This window comes from Spea bombifrons, chromosome 3 (assembly GCF_027358695.1).
Source record: "Spea bombifrons isolate aSpeBom1 chromosome 3, aSpeBom1.2.pri, whole genome shotgun sequence".
NCBI classification, from domain to species: domain Eukaryota; kingdom Metazoa; phylum Chordata; class Amphibia; order Anura; family Pelobatidae; genus Spea; species Spea bombifrons.
The window spans coordinates 106422418-106444135 of NC_071089.1; the positions used below are offsets into that span (position 1 = coordinate 106422418).

General features: G+C 37.4%; 1 protein-coding gene across 1 annotated transcript in view; it reads left to right on the forward strand.

The window, feature by feature from the left end:
- Positions 1 to 4763: 4763 nt before the first annotated feature.
- The window catches only part of TPO (thyroid peroxidase), a 132734-nt gene continuing 115779 nt past the window's right edge, over positions 4764 to 21718 (forward strand). Inside the window, exons 1-7 of the mRNA XM_053460445.1 lie at positions 4764 to 4864; positions 5000 to 5028; positions 9399 to 9528; positions 11771 to 11900; positions 13231 to 13437; positions 14314 to 14823; positions 15272 to 15530. Of these exons, the coding sequence (XP_053316420.1) occupies positions 4764 to 4864; positions 5000 to 5028; positions 9399 to 9528; positions 11771 to 11900; positions 13231 to 13437; positions 14314 to 14823; positions 15272 to 15530 (1366 nt within the window). The remainder of the gene's footprint in view (positions 4865 to 4999; positions 5029 to 9398; positions 9529 to 11770; positions 11901 to 13230; positions 13438 to 14313; positions 14824 to 15271; positions 15531 to 21718) is intronic.

Below are 21718 nucleotides of genomic sequence, written 5' to 3' on the forward strand. Positions count from 1 at the left end.
GCTCAGGGGTGGTATGGTAGTATTCATGGCATTTGGTGTGGTCAGGATGCAGGGTAATATAATATTTCATAATCTTTCTTTAATATTTTTTTTAGAATGGAAAAAACTGTTTTGTATCCCTAGACACGCAAATCAAAGTCAATAGGAGATATTTTGTACTAATACATAACTTGAAAAAGGGTTTGGGAAAATAAGCCCTTTTCATTGATTTGAGTCCATTATTCAAGGCCAATTGTCAGTCCAACCATACAAGTTTACAATGCGTACATTTAAAATCAGCTGTGTGGTAGTACAAAATATTGTTCAAAACTGATCAAATAACCGTTAAGCAACTAATTTAACTCATACACACTGTCATGGTCAATCTACATTCCAGCCAATCAATATTCACATCCTATTATTAAAGGTTTAACTATAAAGATATGTGCCCAACCTTGCCTGTGTTTAGACTCACAAGAGGAGGCCATAGCTGGAGTGAGAGAATTGAAAAGACAGCAGAGGTGGAAACATTTCCGAAGTACAGTTGTGCACATTAGCACACCTTTTGTACACATATCACTCGTGCTATATCCGACATCAATTACATGTACACTACATGCATTATTTTATAACACAAACCATATTATTTTCCTATAATGTGATTGGGTGTTTTATTAGACCGGCATAGAAAAAGAAGCAGTCACTTACGCTTTCAGGACCTCAAAAGTGTCTCCAGATAGAAAGCATACAATAAAATTTCATACCATAAATTAGCGGCACATTTTCCTAAGTAAAATGTTGCATATTATCTTGAGTACTTGTAAAATCAGCTTTGATAGTAAATGAAAAGTAAGTGGCATGAATTTAATTATTTCAAAGTACATACTTACATTTACATACATAAAAACATTTTTATGAAACTACAATTTTTCCATTTTAAATCTTTTTAGTTCAAAGAGTTCTTGTGATTTGCTAAAAAAACGTATCTAATAGAACAAGGATGGGGTTTTCTTAGAAATGTCCTTAACCTTGGTGCAAACTGCTGTACACTGCACTAATCAAGGCACTGAAACATAGCAGTGTTTGAAAAAGGCATTTTTTCATTACGTCAAAAGCACCCACTTCTGCCATAAAAGACTCGCTTTCTCTAAGGACGCTAACATTCAGCATGAATAAATCAGAGATCTGTAATTAATTGCCTCAATTCACAGAATGGCATATGCTGAGGATTTTAATGAATTTTTACAGATACATCTGATAGGAGTTTAAAAGTCGAAAGCAGAGTTAATTTCTCATTAGTATTATTTTAGATACAACACATTTGGCATCAAAGCAGGACAGGGCTTAAGGCAAAGATAGAGGAAGTCAACTGTTTTAATATTTCATTGAGGCTGTAACACATCAGAAAAGTATTCCCTGTAGTAATGCAGCAGTGTAATGCAATCTGCCATTAAGCTTGGAAGAAGCAAGGAAAAAACACACTTCCATCTTTATTGATAGCGAATCTCCCAATCAGTTCATCAATCTCTTCTAAAAAATGCATGGGCAACAAAAATCCAAAGATCTGCCTCTGTATTATTCTCTTTTAAATGTGAATAGCTAAATTCTTCATCAACATTAAATTTTAACTCTTCCTGAGACCCAGAAGAGTGTAAAATATGTTACTTGAGAATATTGGAAACAGGCTTCCCATTATCTAAGGGGAATTGTCATTATCACTGAAAATATTTATTAAAACTAACTAGAGCCTGTGCTTTTTGTATTTTAATCAGTGATTTTTTTTGAAGTATTCATTTTAAAAGTTTACTCTTGAAAATTGAAATCTGTAGCGGAAGACAAAATTATGTATTACATTTTATGTCTTTCACTTATCTCCTTTCTCCGTACCTCTCTATTGAAAAGGCTGATTAAACTATTAGCTTAATGCAGCTTAATGGGGGATAGATAACCTAATGGGCAAGAATAATCATAACAGCCTAGGAAGTTGTGATGGGTACTAATGCATATGTATTGCTTATTTTAACCTGTAAATGGTAAGCCACAGGTTTATTTAAATTGTAGAGAAAAACAATATTGGAATTGGGCATATTAGCTTTACATTTTTAACTTATATGTTTATATAGACATTAATATTTAGTATACTAGTATATATACTAATACTTAAATATTAGATTTAAATTATTAACTTAATTTAACTGACTTGACATTCTGAAAAAATATGCTGAATTCAAAGATCACTCACTGAGTTAATTTGTGGTTCTGTTTCAAACAATAAAGCATACTTTATATGGAAATCCAAAGTTTCTGAAGGAGGCATACACCAACTGTCCTGCCCTCACGATGTGTTGCTAGTACAAGGTTTGGCAGACAGCGAACAACTTCTCAATAAAAATCCAGGAAGCAAGGGTACTGTTTGGACTCTTACTGACTTTACTTTTACTTTTGTAAAACTGCAAAATATGCAGAATTAGGAACATATATTAGAATATTGTTTGTACACATTCTCAAACTACAATGCATACAAGTGACAGGCATACATGACTATTCAAATATCAACTGACAGAAAACAAAGCCTAGCTCATATAACCTTACTGACATGAAAATAATATACACCGACATGAAACAGTACTTAAATCAGTGAAAGTATATACTAATGCATTTACACCAATGACTTACAGACTTATATTTCCAAGGCCTGTGTGTAAGAACTGTTACTTCTCCTCAGACTTGCTTACAGTGGAATAACCTGGAACAGGAAGTTGACAGAAACATGACCAAAGTTCACCACCAGGTGGCAGTGTAAGGCACCAACTTTATATATACTAAGCACAGACATATATATATACAGATATCAGAATGCCAACACTAACACAAATATTCACATTGCCCTAATTTGAAACTCATTTAATATTTATAAGACATTCAACATGATTATAAAAGTGGACAGAAGCATCATTGATTAGGAGAATTCTGTATTCACCTTAAAATTTCTTACCACAAGACATATTTTGTTTCCAGAACTGTGTTTGGGGCCCATTTTAGTAAATATAGTTTTAGCTTTCTTCACTGGGTCTCACACCAGTCCTCAAGGAGCACTAATCACATATTTAGGAATTACCCAATGACAATTCAGAGCGAGATAGCTATGGTGAGCAATCTATATAAAGTGGTACTTTAGCGAGGCAAAGATCTCAGGTCACCAAGCTGACACAAGAGCTAAAATTATTGTCTTTAGGTTAACATGTTACTGCAAGTCCCACACGAGTACCCAAACATAGAATGCTCTTGCTGGTTCCGCTTATGGTTTTGACACTCACACACACTGATCTCCTCCCAGCTGTCCACTCTTAACCATGTATTGGACTTGAGTACATCTCAGTCAAATGCATCCACTGCAAGAGGAGCTAAATGCTGAATAAATACATTGGATTTTGAGGAATCTCTGTATGCATGAAAAAATTACATTATTTGTTAAGACTCTACATCTATTGTATGCAGGGCTGAGATGGTCACAATATTAAAGACTATAGTACATGGCACTAACACACTTTCCCAGTGATTTCGAATGATAGTTGCATGACATATAAATAGAGGACCTGACTGACATTGGTATCTTCAAAGTGCCATGACAAATCCTGACATGATCTGCACTTCTAAATATGCCAATTCACATTTTGATTACAATCTAAATATTTCAGTCAGCTAGGTTGGATTTGCTCTCTGTGAGTTGAGATCTTGTCTTCTTTTAGCATAAGGAGCAAGGTCAAGTTGCACAAGGTCACTTCATATGCACGATGATGGAGTAGGACCACATTACATTACCACATGCAATTACAAACTTTACACTAACACAAAGGTTTGCCACTGGGAATTCCAAAACACTGGCAGGCTTCTAGACAAGTAGGACATGCAAGGTTGTCAGTACTACTGCAAGAGGTGATCGTTGCTTAATATAAAAACATAGAATTTGACTGTAGATAATGACCATTTGGCCCACCAAGTCTGGCCATTTCTCCTGGTGTAAAGACAAAAACCTTAATCGGCCCTTGGTCTTGTCTTAGATTCAGTTTAGCCACATGACTATGCTATATGTGTTGAAATTCCCTCCATCCAGGAGTTTAAACTCTTTACTTGTGTGTGTAGGTAGTCATTGATAAACTAGTGAAAAATATGACCAACTGGACCGAAAAATAGAACTTCAAAAACAAACTGAAACTGATCTTCAGAAATAAAATGGGTTATAGAACATAGAAAACTTTTGCATGGGTTCCAGTAGTAGATTCCATTGAATTTGTTTCTATCTTATAAGCAACACCACATAGTTGTAGCAGCAACTGAACAAAAAATCTGCCCCATAAAATCAGAACATTTTGTTAGTGTATGATATTTGAAATAATATTTAATACTATTTACCTCTGCTGTTCAGTGTGAATGAAAACATCTATTTCACGTAATTTCAATCTGCTTTTTCTTTTTACAACAAAGAAAACAATGAACACTTTGAAGTACTTTAAAACTCAGTGGATGTATCATGTTGGAATCTGTACTTTCTAAGCATTGTTATTCCAAAACTGTTAAATTCGATCCTAAATTTTTACTTTGTATATTGTTGATACAAATGGCTGAATTCAAAATACTAATTTTTTTCTAACAATATAACATTTTCCATAAACTTTTATACCTAGTAAATGATCAATATAAAAAAAGGATTGAATGCTTAAGGGGATATATAATCCACAAGGAAAAATCATTTTCCCCTTGACCAATTTAAAAAGTACTGGTGCATGAAAGAGGCTTTTAATGCAGAAACTGCCTCTGGGTTTTCTCTTGTTCCATTGTATAAGTTTGTCATAAGGAACACTTGGAAAACCATCCTTTCTAAAAGGTATGTGAATACTTCATATTAATTTGTGCAGAGAAATGCTAACGAAATGTAACAAATATAAATATTTTGGGATGGCATTTAAATGTTCATTTAGTTTCCAATTGTGTTGTTTTGAACTATTTTTAACTTTTGCAGTACTAGGATTTTAGTCCTCAAGAAATGCGGTAGGAGCGCAATTTTAAAGATCAATTCTGGGGCCAAATATTAATAATAGAAAAACTGACAAGAACATTACATTGGTTGTAAGAGTAAATGCATGACTTTCTCTAAGTCTGTCAATAATCTGCTACATTTGGAACATGCTGACTTGTGTCAAATACTTTTAGAATATAAGATTGTGTTTGCTACTTTAAAGAGAATATATATATATATATATATATATATATATATATATATTATATATAGAGAGAGAGAGAAAGAGATAATAATCAATACTATTTTAACCTTTCATTGTCGGATAACTGAGCAACAGTTTTTAATCTTTCACATTAAAATAGAATATATGTTTTATAAATGTTTATGTTGTCATGCTACATGAATTATTTCTATCTATTAGATAACTCATTTGGTTTGTCTATATTTTCACAGAATGAAAACATTTTTACTCCTTCGATTTTTTATAACAACGGCATGTTTTTTACCTTCTCATACTGAGAAATGTAACAATACATCCCAAGGTAAGTTTTACGCATCATTAAAGGGAAAACTACTTTGTAAACAAAAGGATGCACTATAAAGAGTAAAACATACACAAGTGAATATTTAATGTAAGGATTTTTATATACATACTGGATTTCTAAACAGTACATTCTTGTTAAGCAACCAAAATAAAAGATGCATATTTCTTGATTCATACATGTGCTACCAATTTGGCTGTAATGGTATACTGATTTTCCATTTGTTTTATACTGAACTATCTTCTGTGGTTGACTGGTCCATTTAAATAATTTGAAAAAATATATGTTTTTTTTCTCTTTTCCTTGTTTTTACTTTTATTTCAGAAGATTCAAGTAAACACAAATGAAAACATTATGCTTTCCTGTTTCTAAACTTCAAGATGAGTTTAGTGAATTCTATGCTAAAATTGCATGTGTATTTCTGTATCTTGTTTTAGTACATGATCGTCGATACTTTAAATTTGTAATCTGCCTGCGTACTGGGTTCCTCACCTTGCTTCTACCAGCCTGACATATACACACACACACTTTCACATCCATGCTCAAATACAAAATTACATATCCATGCTCTCACACAGATACAATTACATACCCATGCTCTCTCTCACACACAATTACACATATACGCTCAAGCACAATTACATATCTATGCTCATACACACAATTACATATCGATGCTTGCACACACAAGTACACATCTATGCTCATACATCCCCCCCAAAGAGTCACTTGCCCCGTCGTAGCTGCCACTCCTGTAGTTACGCCAGTGCTGGTGCCCTTACAGAAGACATTGAGACATTTTTTGTATTAACAAATGGGTAGACCTTACCCCCAATGGATATGACATGGGAAGGAGAGGTGGTGGGATCTGGGTTCTGAATGGGTTCATTCAACGTTACTCCATCCGTAGGTCAAATGCCTTTCTGAAGACCCTGTAACCATGTCTAATTTGTAGAACATCCAGACAAACAGGGAGAGTTCCTAGATATGCATAAAGGTGATCAAAATTGCTTTCTAGAATCCCAAGGTGGTTGGTGGTTACCACCAATAGTTTTTCTCCTTGTGTTAACAAGCAAATGTGTTCAGTCAAAATAATTTATTAGCATTAAGCCCACACTGTTGTAGAATTCGATAGATACTATTTTTGATCAAGCAGGCTCAATTATTCTATAAAGCCAAGTTGAATGTCTTTGTTTATTGTTGTTACACTATTAATAACGTAAACACCAGATTAATGTCTATTATATTGATGCATTATATAGAAATGTCCATATTTGTTTTTACTGAAATTACAATGTAGTCGCTTATATCTTGCAGACAGTCAATATTAGAAGTGCTCCTTACCCCCAAATACATCTGGGAATTAACCAACTCAAGATTATCATTCATTACACAAACCTAATATAACTTTGAATATTCATAAGCTGAACTCAAGACTTAGAAGACAAAAATGACCAGCACTCAAATTGAAACCTAAAAATGCAAACTTTAAATGAACATGAGGCACAAGCTTGCCTAAAATCTGGTGGTGTTAAAATAATACAACATTTTTGGGCTTCTAAACTAAGTATCTGTGATAAGAATGAGAGTTAGATTCAAATAAAGTTAGCTACCCAGTAAATGTAGCAACTGGTTACTGAACTGCTATGGAATCATCTCTGGTGCCTGCCTTTTTGCCATGTGCGCACTCTATTCTTTATTGGCTTGTATGATTCTGGTTTATGTCTCAGCTTTAACAGACTCCTATTTTTCGTGTTCCTTAGGTTTATGAGTTATTTCTGGTATGGCGAAAAATGTCTTAATTGAAAGTAATGAGGTCACGGACTCCTTTGTAAACCATTAATGTAATGGCAACCAAGGCTGACATTTTCCTTAGACACAGATACTGTGGACAGTCAAAAACAGATATATGTGTGCTTTTGGTCAACCATGAAGAGGATGGCTACTTTTGGATGCTAAAAGTTGTAGAGTAATATTTTCCCATAATGCTCACTTAGGGCCATCTCTACTTACTGATTGAGCACCATGTTGGCTCTATTAGCCAGTGAATAACCAATTTAGAAATGTCATTCTACTTTTCAATCTTGTCCATACTATACTATAGCTGTACCCAGTGTATTGAGGTGCTGACATTCTTCAGTAAGAATGAAAAATAATATTCTAAAATTCATAACTCTGAGTGATTGTTACAACAAACTATACTTCAGTTCAATGAATGTACAATAAATCTCAATTTGTTCTTGTCTAGAAATGAAACAATGTTGCTCTGTGAACAACACCATCAAACAGCCAGTTTCCTTTATGGAACATACAGTAAAAAGGTAAATGATTTATATGAGTTAGATACAATAAGATTCACCAAACGTTGTACTACCACATGAGCTTTGATGAGTGTTAATGTCTTACTATTTCTCTTACTGAGACATTGGATGGCTCTTACAGTAGTTCGCTTGAGTCCCAGAGCCTTAGAAATGAGTTTGGAAGCACTTCGAAATTGACAGATATCAATATTTTTCATTCGTTCTTGAATTTTTAGATCATAGCATCATGTGCTGCTTTTTGAGAGCTTTTAGCCAACATCATTTTGCTATACAGGTTCTATTTAATTGATGTTTAGACTGAAGGCTGGCAGTAATCATGACTGGGTGTGTCTAGTGAAATTGAACCCAATATTAATTACATTTGATTATTTATTAGTTTTTTAATCATGGGAGGGCTCTATGACCCCTGAAGGTTAATTGTATTACCCTCTGCCCAAACAACACACATGGTGGAAGAAGAGGTTCACTCATCAGCCTCATTAGTTGAAAGGGGTCCAAGGGACCTCAGTTTCTGTGTTTTAAATGTCAACTTTTTATGTAAATTGTGATAAGCATGAGAGTTGTCCTAAAATCGCCTGACCTCCCCTCCGATGTAAGGTTGCATGCACTGGTATTTACTCACGAACAACTTGTTTATTAGTGAAAATATCACTCAAATAATTCCCAAATAACTGCATGATAGCAGATGGTGGGTGACAATCAAGCTAAGTGAAGAATCGTAGAATTAGTATAAATGTAAATGTGTGAAATACTGTACAGCCGGATTGTCCATTAAAGCTTCAGGGACACCAGAGTTTAAGGACAGCCACTCACATGCCTAGTATTCCTAATGTTTTAGAATTTCTCCTTCTTCTTTGGCATCTTCAAATATATTCAATTCAAATACTATTCAAAATAGATTTAATTTGTGTAACAATCCATCCATTTCCTCCTTGCCTCTTACAGAATACTTAACAATTTAAAGTCAAAAGGTGATTTAAGGCAATCAGACTGGGAGAATGAAGTCATTCCTAAAACTTCAGAAGAAATAGCAATTGTAAAGCAAATTATTGGAAAAAATAATCACAGTCAGAAACAATCATCTATTTTAGCAGGTAAAGCATGTATTGCCAAATCAGAAGTAACAAAATATGATTTTAATGCCACAAATCAACAAAAATCCCTTCCTAACATGATAATTGTCATTAATATTACAGTACTGTTTTTAGAAAATATGCACTGTCGACTTAGTATTATCAACATTTTGATAATTTTATTAGTAAAAGTGAAATAATAAAAAGAAAAATCATGTTGCACCAACGCATCTTTTGCACTGTGCATATTGTATGAACTGGAAAAAACAATCTGCATCTCCATGGCATACATTTCCCACCATTTGTCATAGAGATTTTTATGAAAACTGTATACTGCAGATCAAATGGATTTGTGGGACATGTGTAAGAATTTAGTTAGTGCAGCTCAGTATGCAGGCCTGTTCTCTGTTAATATGGCCAATTGTTCTGTTTTACTCTACTAACTGTACATGTTTTTTTATAGGAGTCCCATCTGAAGTAATCAGTTTAATTTCTAATGTATCAGGTTGTATACCACAATATGTTCCATCATTGTGCCCAAACAATTGCTTGGCCTTAAAATACAGGCACATTACTGGTGCCTGCAACAACAGGTACTTATTTAGGGTATTTACCATTTACATTGTTTTACATTCCTTCTTTATTTCTTTATATGCTCAATTATATATATATATGTATATATAAACCGTATTGGCTAGAATATAGGCCGCACCCGATTATAGGCCGCATCCTAAAAGTTTATATGCTTTATGCCCCCTAGAAATGCAACTCTGCCCTACAAATATGCCACTCTGCCCCCATATATGCTTTATGCCCCCTAGAAATGCCACTCTGTCCCCCCAGACTTACCAATGCACCCCCAGACTCCTTGGTGTCTAGCGGGCCCGGCCGGTGGACTTCTGCGCAATGAGCGCAGACAACCTACGCCGGCACTTCTGCCGGGGCTTCTATGACGCGATGCGCTTAGACAACCTCGGCTGCCGGCACTTCTGGTGCCAGCAGCGGAGGTTGTCTACTTGCATCGTGCAGACATCCACCGGCTGCCAGAGAGTAGGATCTAGGTCCACTGCAGTGCTGTGGGGGAACTGGATCCTAACACTGCTGCTTGCCCACAGCAGGGCTAAATAAAAAAACACGTGCCCAGCGCCTGGTAACTGCATGTCTATTGTTTACTGTTTATGTAAGGCATTCAAATAACCATACTACTCACGAGTGCTTCTGTAGGTTGGAGACTCCATCTTTCCTCTTACCTCCTGATATCTTTCTTTCCTAGACGCCCATAATGTTTGGCATTTATCAGTGTATCACAGAAACCTTTAAATTCACACAGAAAACAGGTGTCAAATTAAATAATGTTAATAAAGTGCATTATTCTTCTTATAAATCCCATGCTTAGTAAGATAAAAAAAAAACATAAATACTTGGCAATTGGTACCTACCAGTTGGAAGTAAAGTCATATAAAAAAATAAAACACTGCTTCCTAGCCACACTCTTAACCTACTTGACCTACTTCCTACCAACACTCAGTCTCTGACTGATCAGCAGCACTCACTCCTCATAAATGGAGCATCGTGTTGATTGTAAACACAAAGACAGTCTTGGGCAATCACGTCATCGCAAGACTTCTGGAAAGGGTAGGGTGAATGGCAGTTCTCAAGTACAGCACCCCACTACGCCAGGCAGCGTCAGGAATTGGTATGTGCAGAAGCACACACTGCTGCTTTAATCATGACGTTCCATGCTCTCATGTTTTCTGGCACATGGTTTCATGACTCACAAAACATCATCAAAGTTTTTAGGGGTTAATAGAGACAAATACTTGCAGAAATGTTCCCATATAAATACACACACACATAAACACAGATCCAAGCTCCTGCTATCATAGTGTGTATTTTCCTGTAGCTGCTGGTTGTTGGCTAGGAAATGCTGACACAAAAGCAGACGTCCGCACAGTTTCCATTATTACTGGCTGCATCATGCGACTACAAAAACAAGCTTTTTATTGGCTCATCCTGTCATCTGATTTCATTGTTTAGGATGCTCCCTGGGACATTGTAGTTTGCCTTTATTATCATTTCTATGGGGAGTGATTTCTAAAGGCGCAATTGGCTAAAATCAAGCTTGTAGCAAATTGATACAATTAAACAGATTTACTTTCAATTTACTGTACATTTTTGTAGTATAACCTCAGGATTTTTTGGCATGTGAAACTTTTTATGTCATTGTGTCCATTTTCCACATACTGTATCACTTTTTGCAATTAAAATTTTACAGTTTTCCCTATTTTCTATGTCTATGTCACATTTATAAATCACCCTCTATAATTTCATTTTGTGCAGTCACAGCAGAACATGTATACATTTTTTCTAGCTATACATGCATTCATAATAGAGCTGGATTACGTTTAAGAAACCCTAGACTGATTCCTGGAGTTGAGCAACTGAACGTCATCATCCAGTCAATGGCTGGTTGATCAGACTCCCCTACATATACCATACATTCCCCTTCAAGCGTAGACCACTTTCACATCTCCCCTGAACTTCATCTATGCTGCCTGACAGAAGTGTTTATGATTTGATGTGACACCTGGCACAATACAGCAGATCAGATACTGAACTAAATTGAAAACGGGTTAAAAAAAAAAAAAATGAAAATATGTGGGAAGTTTAAGCTTCAAATTTGCTCTGATATACTTAGGCATTAATCCCTGCATCCTGCTAATTATCCTATCCCAAATATAATATATATGTTTTTGTTAAATATTTGTCTAAACATTTTTCTTAAAGAATATTTAATATGTATTTATATCATATTGGACATTTTCTTCTCCTTAGAAATCATCCAGCCTGGGGTGCTTCAAATACTATTTTGACTCGTTGGCTTCCATCTCAATATGAAGATGGAATTAGTGAGCCAAAAGGTTGGAATCCTGATTTCCTATACAACAATTTTCCCCTCCCTCCGGTAAGAATGTATCAAAACTACTTACAATACATATACAATGTGTACTATACTGCTGTACTATAAGATTAATATTTCACCGTTACTTGCTTATACAGTATGTAAGATTGTTATTCGTACAAAGTGTTTTAATTATTATATTTTTGGGTTGACTAAACATTTCAGGCAATAAATGAATATTAACCAGTACTAGTACTATAGTCTACAATGGAAATGGCTTCAGCTTTCAGATTCTCTTGCTGCTGAAAACGCTGCAGGTTCATAGTTTATTCAACCAAAACATGGTAAAGTTTGCATTTTGAGCCTCTGCATTAGATCTTGAAAAGTGCTACAGGAACAGCAGCCTTTCTCGGATGGGCCACCCTGGGTATGATAACAATCACTTCTGGTATGATAACGATCACTTCTGGAAACTTTGATCATAGCTCTCTTTAACGCTATACAAAACATGGGTCTACAAGCTGCTCTCCTTGCCTTTATTATCATTCCATAATTCCACAAGATACGTGTGAGATGAAAGAGAAATGCCCACATACATCTTGGAAAGGATTAGATAATCTGACACCTATACATATGACATATTTTACCGATGGTTATGACATCTTAAAAAGAAAACAAGCGAAATGTGTCAGATTGGGATAAAAAGATTACATATAAATGTTAGTTGATGTTGCAATTGTAATGCTGTGATATATTTGTTTCAAAGTAAAGAGCTGCGTTTAAAACAAAGTATAACTAGTTTTAAATGGTGCTATACAATTGTTGGTATTGTCTTATCTTCCGCTTTGTATAATGTACAAGAGATCAGACAGGAGGCACAATCTGAGGAAGGGTAGCTACTTACTGAAGGAGTCTGGGATACTAACTGACACCATCTTGGAAGCTCCTGGGGATATAATGGATTAAAGAAGTATAAGCATTTGTAGAAGTGAATGTTCAAATACTCTATTGAAGACATACTTACTGTAAATTTGGAAAAAACAATCACATTGACTGGTAACCTCAAATAAGGGTCATTTTTACAGAGGGCATTATCTCTATAATGTTATTTTCTGTCTTTTGTTTAGGGTGATAAAAATTACTGATCTTTTTATCTATGTATATTTGAGATTCTTGTGGGCATTTAAGTATGATAGCTTTACAGTTGCAGAATATTACAGAATGCTAGTGCTTACTAGTTATACTGGATTAAATCTTAATTATACCCGTATTAACAGTGAATCTTTAACTTGGATCAACAGTTTTTTGTCTATAACGTCATATTATGGATTTTGTACTGGTGTGTAATATCGTGACCACAGAAAGCATTATTTCTTTCTTTCTTTTGACTCAGGTTCGAGAAGTTACCAAGCAAATAATGCATTCATCCAGCAGCGCCCTAAAGGAAGATGACCAATATTCCCACATAATAATTGAATGGGGACAATACATTGATCATGACATTGCCTTAACACCCCAAAGTATTAGTCGAATACCAATGATGTGGGATGTGGATTGCAGATCTACCTGTGAAAACATTAACCAGTGCTATCCAATAAAGGTAATTAAGGAATATTTGACTTTAATTATTATTCTTAATATTAGGTGTGTTTCTTTCCAGTTTAGGAGGAAATCTGAAGCTTAACCGGGAAAAATGACCTGTTATTTTATTGCATGTAAAGACTTGGAAAAAGGCTTCAATGAATAAATGGCCCATGGGGGTAAGCTTCAACTGCAAGAAAGGCAGGGTTTTTCTTGTATAAGGCAGGAAATATGTGAGAATGCAATGTGTGCTTTATTCTCAGCCTTTCTTGCAGTAAAACATGGATAAACAAGAAGGGAGTTATGGATACACAAAAACACCTGTTGCGTAACATTTGAACTATTTATATATCCTGTTAAGGCAGAGGTCAGCATATAAAGAGCATAATTCCTTTTGAAGGAAGTAGGTTGTTGATAGAAATCATTCCATTGCATGGTGACAAGACCACTTTTCAAACTTTTTGAACCAAGAACACTTTCTATATACTGTTGGAAATGGGATAGTATCATGAGACTTATCACCTGATGATATGTTTCATTTTGGCCCATTTTTGGCACACTTTATGATTTTCACACCATAGATTATTTACTCCCTCCTGTGACTGGTGATATGTTTTAATTCTGCACCAAATTATTTGCTCTGTCCTGTGACTGGTGATATGTTTTAATTCTGCTGTAAGCTTCTGATGAAAATCTTCAGCTTATAGTGGTATTTTATATCCATTTAGCTTTGTAAAATGAATGAATGTTTTGCAATTTCATAAGTAAATATACATTGAGAGTCAAACTATATTTTATAGAAATTCAATGCACATATATGCCCTCTATATTTTAATTGTTGGGAATTTTTTTGGTATGGGAGTATATGTTAAAATTATTATTTTTTCCCCCACAGTTATCTGCAAATGATTCTTTATCCCAAGGTGGTTGTTTACCATTTTATCGTTCATCTGCTGCATGTGGTACTGGCAATCAAGGTGTAATGTTCGGAAAACTTTCAGCAAACCCAAGAGAGCAAATAAATGGCTTAACATCATTTATTGATGCATCAACTGTCTATGGAAGCACACCAGCATTGCAAGACAAACTGAGAAATCTTTCCAGTGAAGAAGGCCTACTGAGAGTAAATGTGAAATATTCAGATGCCGGACGAGAATACATGCCATTTGTGGAAGAATCACCATCACCTTGTATACAAAATCCTATGTCTGATAATTCAGAAAGAATTGAATGTTTCTTTGCAGGGGAAAGCAGGTCTAATGAAGTCATATCCTTAACTGCAATACACACATTGTGGTTAAGAGAACATAATCGCCTAGCTAAAACCTTGAAAAAGCTCAATCCCCACTGGAGTTCTGAAATAACATATCAGGAAGCTCGGAAAATTGTTGGTGCTTTGCATCAGGTTGGTACCCACAAACCTTAAATGTTTAGTAAAGTATTTTGCCAATAGTAAATTTTGTTAAGGAATATAACAGATACCCAAATGATCTGGTTTACTTTTTATATATAGAATATCGATTGTACTACATGGTACAATAATTGTCTTATGTTATGCATGTCACAACTTAATAAGCTCTATTTTACACATAGTAGATACAGTTGCTGGTGACACATACATGGGTTTTTACTGAGACTCTATTGAAAACCAGAAAAAAGCAACACACTTGCATCTACAGTGAACAACATGTGTTCTTTCTTGAAGATCTGCTTTGAACACTAGAGTATCGCTTTGAATAGTCAGAATTTTCATTATGTACTGTATCTAGAAAATTGACCACAAATCTCAACTGTATTTATCAAATTGATTTTAAAAATACACCTTGACAGTTTTTTGATTGTTTTCTTTTAAGATTATCACTATTCGAGATTACATTCCAAAAATTGTGGGACCAACAAGTTTTGATCAGTATATCGGAGAATATCAAGGATATGATGAAAAACTGAATCCATCTGTGTCGAATATATTTACAACAGCTGCTTTTCGCTTTGGACATGCAACAATCCCACCTCTTGTTTATAGATTAGATTCACATTTTAAAGACCACCCACAGTATCCACATTTGCTACTGAATGAAGTTTTCTTTCGACCCTGGAGAATTATTAAAGAAGGTAAGGATAATATACTTCTGCACTGTGTGTTCTGACACCTTTCTATCAAAACCAGCATTAACTTTTTCAGCAACTTGAGCTACAGTAGCTTGTCTGTTGGATTTGACCACACGGGCTGGCCTCCCCCCCCCCCCACATGCATCAATGAGCCTTAGCTGCTTTTCTTTCTTTGAACAACTTTTGTAGTTGTACTGACCTCTGCAAACCGGGGACACCCCACAAGAGCTGCTGTGTTGGAGATGCTCTGACCTAGTTGTCTAGCCATCACAATTTGACCCTTGTAAAAGTCACTCAGATCCTTACGCTTGCCCATTTTTCCTGCTTCTAACACATCAAGTTTGAGGACAAAATGTTCGCTTGCTGCCTAATATACCCCACCCACTGACAGGTGCCATGATAACAAGATTATCAGTGTTATTCACTTCACCTGTCAGTGGTCATAATGTTATGGTTGTTTGGTGTATAATACCAAGTCTACCTTTTAGCCCACAAAGATCCCGACAACCAGCTTATTATTTACAAATTCATTTTTATATGTTCCAGTTAAACAAGCTGTCCAAACAAAATGACATGACATTCTCAATGATTATCTTCTAGACATTTTCTTATCTATGGGTGTTGCATGCATGGGCATAAGAACCGGGGGGGACAGATCCCCCCCAGTAACTCATGCGGGGGGGACCGATAATTAAGAAATCCCACCCAGGGCCGTAGGAACCCCCCCAATAGAAACGCCGCAGGAGGAGAGAGAGGGGTGCCGAGCAGTCGTTTTCAGCAACCGCTCGGCGCCCTCCTGTCTCCTCTGCTCCCTGCCGCTGCAGCCTGCCTCAACGCTGTCCCGACTGCAGTGGTGGGAGCGTGAGGCGTCTGTCTCAGTGCCGGCGCTCAGCAGTGAAGCCGCGCTTATCGCGGCAGAGCAGCGAGACAGAGGCCTCGCGCTCCCACCACAGGACTGTAGGGTAAGTGACCTACAAAAAGGGTAGGGAGAGGGTAGAAAGTGAGGAGGGGGTAGATAGGGAGTGAGAAGAGGTAGATATGGAGTGAGAAGAAGTAGATAGGGAGTGAGAAGGGGTAGATAGCATAGATAGGGAGGGAGAGGGGGTGGATAGGGAGGTAGAGGGGGTAGATAGGGTAGATAGGGAGGGAGAAGAAGTAGATAGGGAGTGAGAAGGGGTAGATAGCATAGATAGGAAGGGAGCGGGAGCCGATAGGGTAGATAGGGAGGGAGAGGGAGCAGATAGGGTAGATAGGGAGTCAGAATGAGAGAGAGAATGAATAGATTAATGTGTGGATGCATTAATGAATATGTGTAAATAATTTGTGTGAAAGAATAAATGATTGTGTGAATGAAAGTGAATTAGTGAGTGACTGTGAATCATAGGTGTATTATTGATTTGTCAAACAAGCAAAGATGGTATAAGCAGGGTGTTTAAGCACTGGGGACAAAGATGGCGTACGCTCAGCTGTTTGGGGACAATGTTGACTCATGCTGGGCTGTTTGGCGACAAAGATGGCACATCCTATGTATGTGTAATTTGGGTGCTGGTCAGGTTCTATGTGGGCAATGTGGACGCCAGGGTTGGCTTTGGGGTGTGCAACCTGTGATCTATGCCTGTAGTTTAGGGGGGGGTTATCTATACCTTTAATGCAGAGTTTATATGTAATTTCCAATTGATATTTACCTGCAAAGCTGGGTTTTGTGTTGTTTTGTTGATCCATATCTGCTATGTTTCCATACATTATTTATGTTTACCTCCAAATACAGGATTTGTATGTCTTATTCAGTTGATCAATACCTGGAGTGCTGTTTCCATGTGTTGTTTTTTTTATTTATACCTTCAGTGCTGAGTTTACATGTGATTTCCAGTTGATCTATACCTGCAATGCTGGGTTTGTGTGTTCTGTTGGTTTATACCTGCAATGCTATGTTTTTTTTGTTTTGTCTTATTCAGTTGCATGTGCTGTTTCCATGTGTTGTCTATTTGATCTATACCTGAACTACAGGGTGTAAGTAAAAGAGCGGTATGGTTTAGTGAATGAGAGGACAAAGGGACTCTGGGGATGATTACAGGGGAAAGGACCTATGAATGTCACGCTGCAGTCAGAAGGACAGACTCTCACTGTCTTCCCCTGATTTGCAGTCAGTGTGGCAAATATATATTTTTTGGTGTGGTAGCGGAGGGAGTGATTGCATGCAAGGCTGCGTTGAGCGGGGCCCAAGGAAATGCTTGGGTAGGGTCCAATTTTTTCACTATAAAATATATTGGCAACAGGGTCTACCGTATTTTCCGGCGTATAAGATGACTGGGCGTATAAGATGACCCCCAACTTTTACAGTTAAAATGTAGAGTTTGGGCTATACTCGCCGTATAAGACTACCCCTCTACCCAGTATACAACAACCAGCCAATCACGGCAAGCGATGTACCTTACCGGTGATTGGCTGGTTATTGTATACAAAGCCTGCTTGGATTGGGTGGGTCAGCTCTCCCTAACATATGCCTGTCCACACACACATGTATTGACATACACTGCCCTCACACACCCCTTCCTTTACACACATATACATGTACATACACACCAGCTTACAAACACACATATACACATACACTGCCCTTACACACACCTGTCCATACACATACACTGCCCATACACAGACATACACATATATATATATATATATATATATATATCTACACATACTAACATACGCCTGTCCATGCATACACATTTATACACTACCCTCACCACACACCCCTGCCTTTACACACACACATACACATATATATATATATATATATATATATATATATATATATACACACCAGCTTACAAACACACAAATACCTACACTGCTCTTACACACACCTGACCATACACATACACTGACCTTACACACACACACATATATACACATGCACTGCACTTACACCCCTTTCTCCCCATCTCTTACCTTTCTCATTTTCTATCGTCCATCCAGTTGTGGGAGCGTGAGGTCTGTCATTTCAGACCTCTGCTTTACTGCTCCCTCATCACTATTCGCTGGCAAATAGATGCCGAGCGCCAGGATATGACGTTATCCCCGCGCTCGGCATTAATAGTTGGCGCATAGTGATTAGGGAGCACGGAAGCCGAGACCTCGAGCTCTCTAATGTTGGGCTAGTAAGAGGGAGCCCGCTGATCAGGGCTAGTTAGGGAGATCACGATCTTGCACCTACCTCGGTCCTAAAGACCGGCCCAGGGGAGGCAGCTTCTCAGCTCGCCCCTCCCCTAGAGATGCGTGGCTTTGTGGGGAATCGTGATTCTCCGGCTCGGTAAGCTTCAGTACCCGGCGTATAAGACGACCCCCGACTTTTGAGAAGATTTTCATGGGTTAAAAAGTCGTCTTATACGCCGGAAAATACGGTAATATTTATATATATATATATTGGCAGCAGGAGCAAATATTTATATATATATTGGCAGCAGGGGCAAATATTTATATATGTTTTGGCAGCAGGGTCTAATATTTATTTATATATTGGCAGCAGGGTTTAATATTTATATATATTGGCAGCAGGGTCTAATATTACTATATATTGGCTGCAGGGGCTAATATTATGTCAGGATCCGAGACCCGGACCACAACGAAGCCACTCACCTGAATACCCATTAGCCGCGGGTATTGGATCCCGCGGCGCTTCTCCTTCCTCCTCTGCAGCCGGTGTGTCTGCCTCTAGAGGGGCGCGCGCCTCCAACAAACTTTATGCGTCCCCGAGTGGAGACGCCGGGGAACACGCTTGAATGACGCCACGCCCGGGGGCGGAGTATCCCCAGAGCGGCAAGTTTAAAACCCAGCACTGAGCAAAGCTCAGTGCTCAGTTATTGTGCCGAGTATTGCGTTCCTAGTGATTTTCTATTGACTCCTGTGTATGATCCCGGCTATTCCTTTGACGTTGCTGCCTTCCATTGTCCCGACCCTGGTCTACTTAACGGCTCTCCTGATTTCCTGTGTACCGACCCTGGTCTACTTAACGGCTCTCCTGATTTTCTGTGTTCCTGAACCTGGCTTGTATATTGGACTACACAACTCTCTGTGAACCTGACCCCGGCTCTGTATACAGACTTTGCTGCTATCAATCCCAGTTGCATCCCGCCTGGTGTATCCTTCCTGCATACTGGACTCCTCTCTCTCCCCAAGCCTTACATATTAATATATAAATTGGAAGCAGGGACTAATAATATATATCAGCAGCAGGGACGAATATTAATATATTTCGGCAGCAGGGTCTAATATTAATATATATTATCAGCAGGGTCTAATATATCGGCAGCAGGGGCTAATATTTATATATATATTGGCAGCATGGGCTAATATTAACATATATTGGCAGCAGGGGCTAATAATATATATTGGCAGCAGGGTCTAGTATTTATATTCATATTGGCAGCAGGGTCTAATATTTATATATATCGGCAGCAGGGGCTAATATTAATATATATTGGCTGCAGGGGCTATTATCAATAAGTATTGGCTGCAGGGGCTAATATTAATATATATTGGCAGCAAGGTCAAATATTATAATATATCGGCAGCAGGGTAAAATTTTTATGTATATCGGCAGCAGGGTATAATATAAGTATATATCTGCAGCAGGGGCTAATATTAATATATATATATATTGGCAGCAGGGGCTAATATTAAAGAATGAAAAATAACTGCCAGTTCAGCTGTTATTTTGAAATCATATTTCAATCACGGTCTTTACTTCAAAGAGATAAGTACATAATATGTAGTTAAAAATGCACGTCTAACGCATATATATATATATATATATATATATATGCGTTAGACGTGCATTTTTAACTACATATTATGTACATAATATGTAGTTAAAAATGCACGTCTAACGCATAGTGTGAGAAGGGGGGAGAGGGGGTAGATAGTGTGAGAAGGGAGGTAGATAGTATGAGGAGCGCGTAGATAGTATGAGAAGGGGGGAGAGGGGTACATAGTGTGAGAAGGGGGGAGAGGGGTACATAGTGTGAGAAGGGAGAGAGGGGTACATAGTGTGAGAAGGGGGGCGAAGGGGGATAAAAGTAACAAAAGGGGAGTAGTAAGCGTATTGAAGTAAAGAGTGACAATGAATGAATGAATGAATGAATATGTGGATGAATCCACGTGTGGATGACTTGTGTGAATGAGTGAAGTAATGAATTAATGTGTGGATGAATTGCTTTAATTATTTGTGAGCTGAGCTGTTTGGGAACAAAGTTGGCTCACTCTGGACTGTAATTTGTTTGTGTAATCTGAGAGTGCTGGTAAGGTTCCTGTGAGCTAGAATGTGGACGCCAGGGCTGGCCTTTGGGGTGTGCAACCTTTGATCCATGCCTGTAATTCAGGGGGTTTCTATCTTTAATGCTGACTTTTTATGTGAATTCCAGTTGATTTATACCTGCAAAGCTGGGTTTATGTGTTATTCTATTGATCCATATCTGCTATGTTTCCATACATTAATTATATATAACTCCAAATATAGGGTTTGTATGTTTTATTCAGTTAATCTATACATGCATGTGCTGTTTCCATGTGATGTTTATTTGATCTATACCTGAACTACAGGGAGTAAGTAAAAGAGAGGTGTGGCTTAGTGAATGAGGGACAAGGGGACTCAGGGGATGATTAAGGGAGGGGGGGCCTCTCAATGTCATAGAGTATACACAGAAACAAAGATTGGAATGCAGCACTCAGTTGTGAGATGGTGCACGAGCCAGGGTACCACCAAGTCCTTCAATAAATCTAAAATAGAGAAGCAGAGGCTCAGCACTGAAATGGTAAGGTGAGTTTTTTTCACACAGGCAAGGTGAAAGACCTGTGTGTCGAAACATTGCCTGTGTGAAATAAACTCACCTTACCATTTCAGTGCTGAGCCTCTACTTCTCTATTTTGGATTTAATGTCACGGAGTAGTCGGAAGGAGGGAAGACTGCACTGACTCTCACAGTCTTCCCCTAATCTACAGTCAGTGTGGCACATATATTTTTTTTGGTGTGAGAGCGGAGGGAGTGGTTGCATGCTAGGGAGCGTGGAGCGTGGCCCAAGGAAACGCTTGCTTAGGGTCCAATTTTTCAATATTAAAAAAAATGTTTTTCTTAAAAAGATTAGCTGTTTTTTCCTATATTTAATGTATTAAACGTACATTATTTTTAC